At 37.7% G+C, this 2,094-nt stretch overlaps 1 protein-coding gene across 1 annotated transcript in view; it reads left to right on the top strand.

The window, feature by feature from the left end:
- Nucleotides 1–2,094, top strand: part of ANGPTL5 (angiopoietin like 5) — a 27,939-nt gene that overhangs the window by 22,676 nt on the left and 3,169 nt on the right. The window contains 1 exon segment of the mRNA XM_030887683.1: nt 1,188–1,373. Coding sequence (XP_030743543.1) covers nt 1,188–1,373 — 186 coding nt within the window.

Below are 2,094 nucleotides of genomic sequence, written 5' to 3'. Positions count from 1 at the left end.
TATTTTTAATCATTTTATTAGGGGCTCATACAACTCTTATCACAATCCATACATACATCAATTGTGTAAAGCGCATTTGTACATTCATTGCCCTAGTTTCTGTTTATTTAAAGAGGGAAATGATGTGTTTTGAAGACTAAGATTTTCAGTTAGGTCCACATAAACCAAGGCTGCTTTATTCTTGGTATATTAAAAAATAATGAAGTTGAGGATTAAGGAAAACATATTTTTAAGTCCTAAATTTCAGGCTGGGGTAGAAGGGAGAGATGGCAAAGACATTTCAATGGAAACCTTTAAAGACTGAGAGATGAGACAAGTCCATCAGGGAGCCGGTTGACTGGGTTCCCTCTCTCCCTGTACTTTTTCAGGATGTTTTCAATTCTAAGTGCTTGTGTCCCTTCACTCTGTCTGGAAGCCGGGAAGAGCTATAGTTTTAAGAGTTTTATCTCCATCACGCTATTTTCTGTTCTTTGAAATTTACTTTGATTAAATCCTTACTTTTTCCAGTAATTTCATAATTCAGTCTCAGAACAGGAGTGTATATAGTTAAGGTGTGACATCATGAGTCGGAGAGAGCTGGAACGCCATTGGCTGGAGTGTACATGCAAGAAGTCTGTAGTCTGAGTGAGAACATGTCACCTTATACATAGCATACTTGTAGGAATAGGAACTAAACAATGGTCTCCTCCAGTGTTGACACATGATGCTTATAAGTCATAAGCCAATGAACAAACTCCATTAAAAATTCATTCAAGAAGTATTCTTCAAGACAGACAGGAAAAAAAAAATCATGCCCACTAAGCATTTTCAGCAAATGTTGCTTTAGGATATGCCGATGTGGAGGTCTAATCCCTACATTTACTAGTACACATGATTTTGTTAACTGTCATAAAATTTCAACGTTCTTTTTATTCACATTCCTGATGAAATTTGAGTTTTAATTTTTAATCTAAATGAACTTTGTGGAGATAAAAATGAAACCGTCTGGTATCCCTAGCCTTGTGATGGAGCAGTTTTTTTTTTCTTTCTTTTAAATACATCACACAGATGTTGACAATTTGAGTAAGAGTCATCCAGTTTTTTTCAAATTATTTATGAGTCATTTCAGAGTTATTGAAACAGTAAGCCACACCAAGCACAATTATAAATGACTATTTTAATTGGTATTAAATGATCTTCTTTTGCAGGAGAACTTTGGTTAGGACTGAAGAAGGTTTTTTCTATTGTGAATCAGAAAAATACCAGTTTCATGCTGTCCGTGGCTCTGGAATCTGAAGATGGCACATTAGCATATGCATCATATGATAATTTTTGGCTAGAAGATGAAGCAAGATTTTTTAAAATGCACTTAGGACGGTATTCAGGAAATGCTGGTACGTTTTTCCTTCTACAATTATCCAAAGGATTTAAATATCAATGACTCGATTTTAGGTGAAGAGATAATGAAGTTCTCTTGCCATAGGACGCAGTGGCTGCAACAATGAGCTCACACAATAGTTGTGAGAATGGTGAAGGACCAGGCAGGATTTTGTGCTTCTAGGAATGCTTCAGTGGCACCTAAAAACAACACCAATGACACATGTGATAACAGAACTATGAAAATTGCCCATCTTGAGTTTCGAAACTCCCTATAAGTATAGTGAGAAGCCTGGTGGCATAGTGGTTAAGCATTGGGCTGTGATCCTAAAGGTCACCAGTTTGAAACCACCAGCCCCTCCACGGGAGACAGACAGGGCTTTCTACTGCCCTGAAAGCATAGGGGCAGCTCTGTCCTGCCTGACAGGGTCCCCATGAGTTGACATTGAGTCTATGGCAGTGAACTTGGTTTTGGTTTTGGATGATCATTGTTCTATCATGCTTTTGAGGAGTTTTATATCTTTACAAAGTGCCATATTTAATCTCAATAGATTCTTTGGCAAGTGATCTATGAGGTGGGGGTGGAAGGTTCCGAGCAACACATTTAGAAGTTATAAAACATTTGAGCTGATCTCCAATTTTTTCACTTTGAAGCAAACCCTATTACCATTGAGTTGTGGGGACCGTGTACTGGGTTTTGAGGCTATAAAATCTTTATGAGAGCTGATAGCGCCATGA

The sequence above is a fragment of the Echinops telfairi genome, unplaced genomic scaffold (assembly GCF_000313985.2).
Source record: "Echinops telfairi isolate 266 unplaced genomic scaffold, ASM31398v2 ScPeMD7_7421;HRSCAF=8459, whole genome shotgun sequence".
NCBI lineage: Eukaryota > Metazoa > Chordata > Mammalia > Afrosoricida > Tenrecidae > Echinops > Echinops telfairi.
This window is presented reverse-complemented; position numbering and strand designations above follow the sequence as displayed.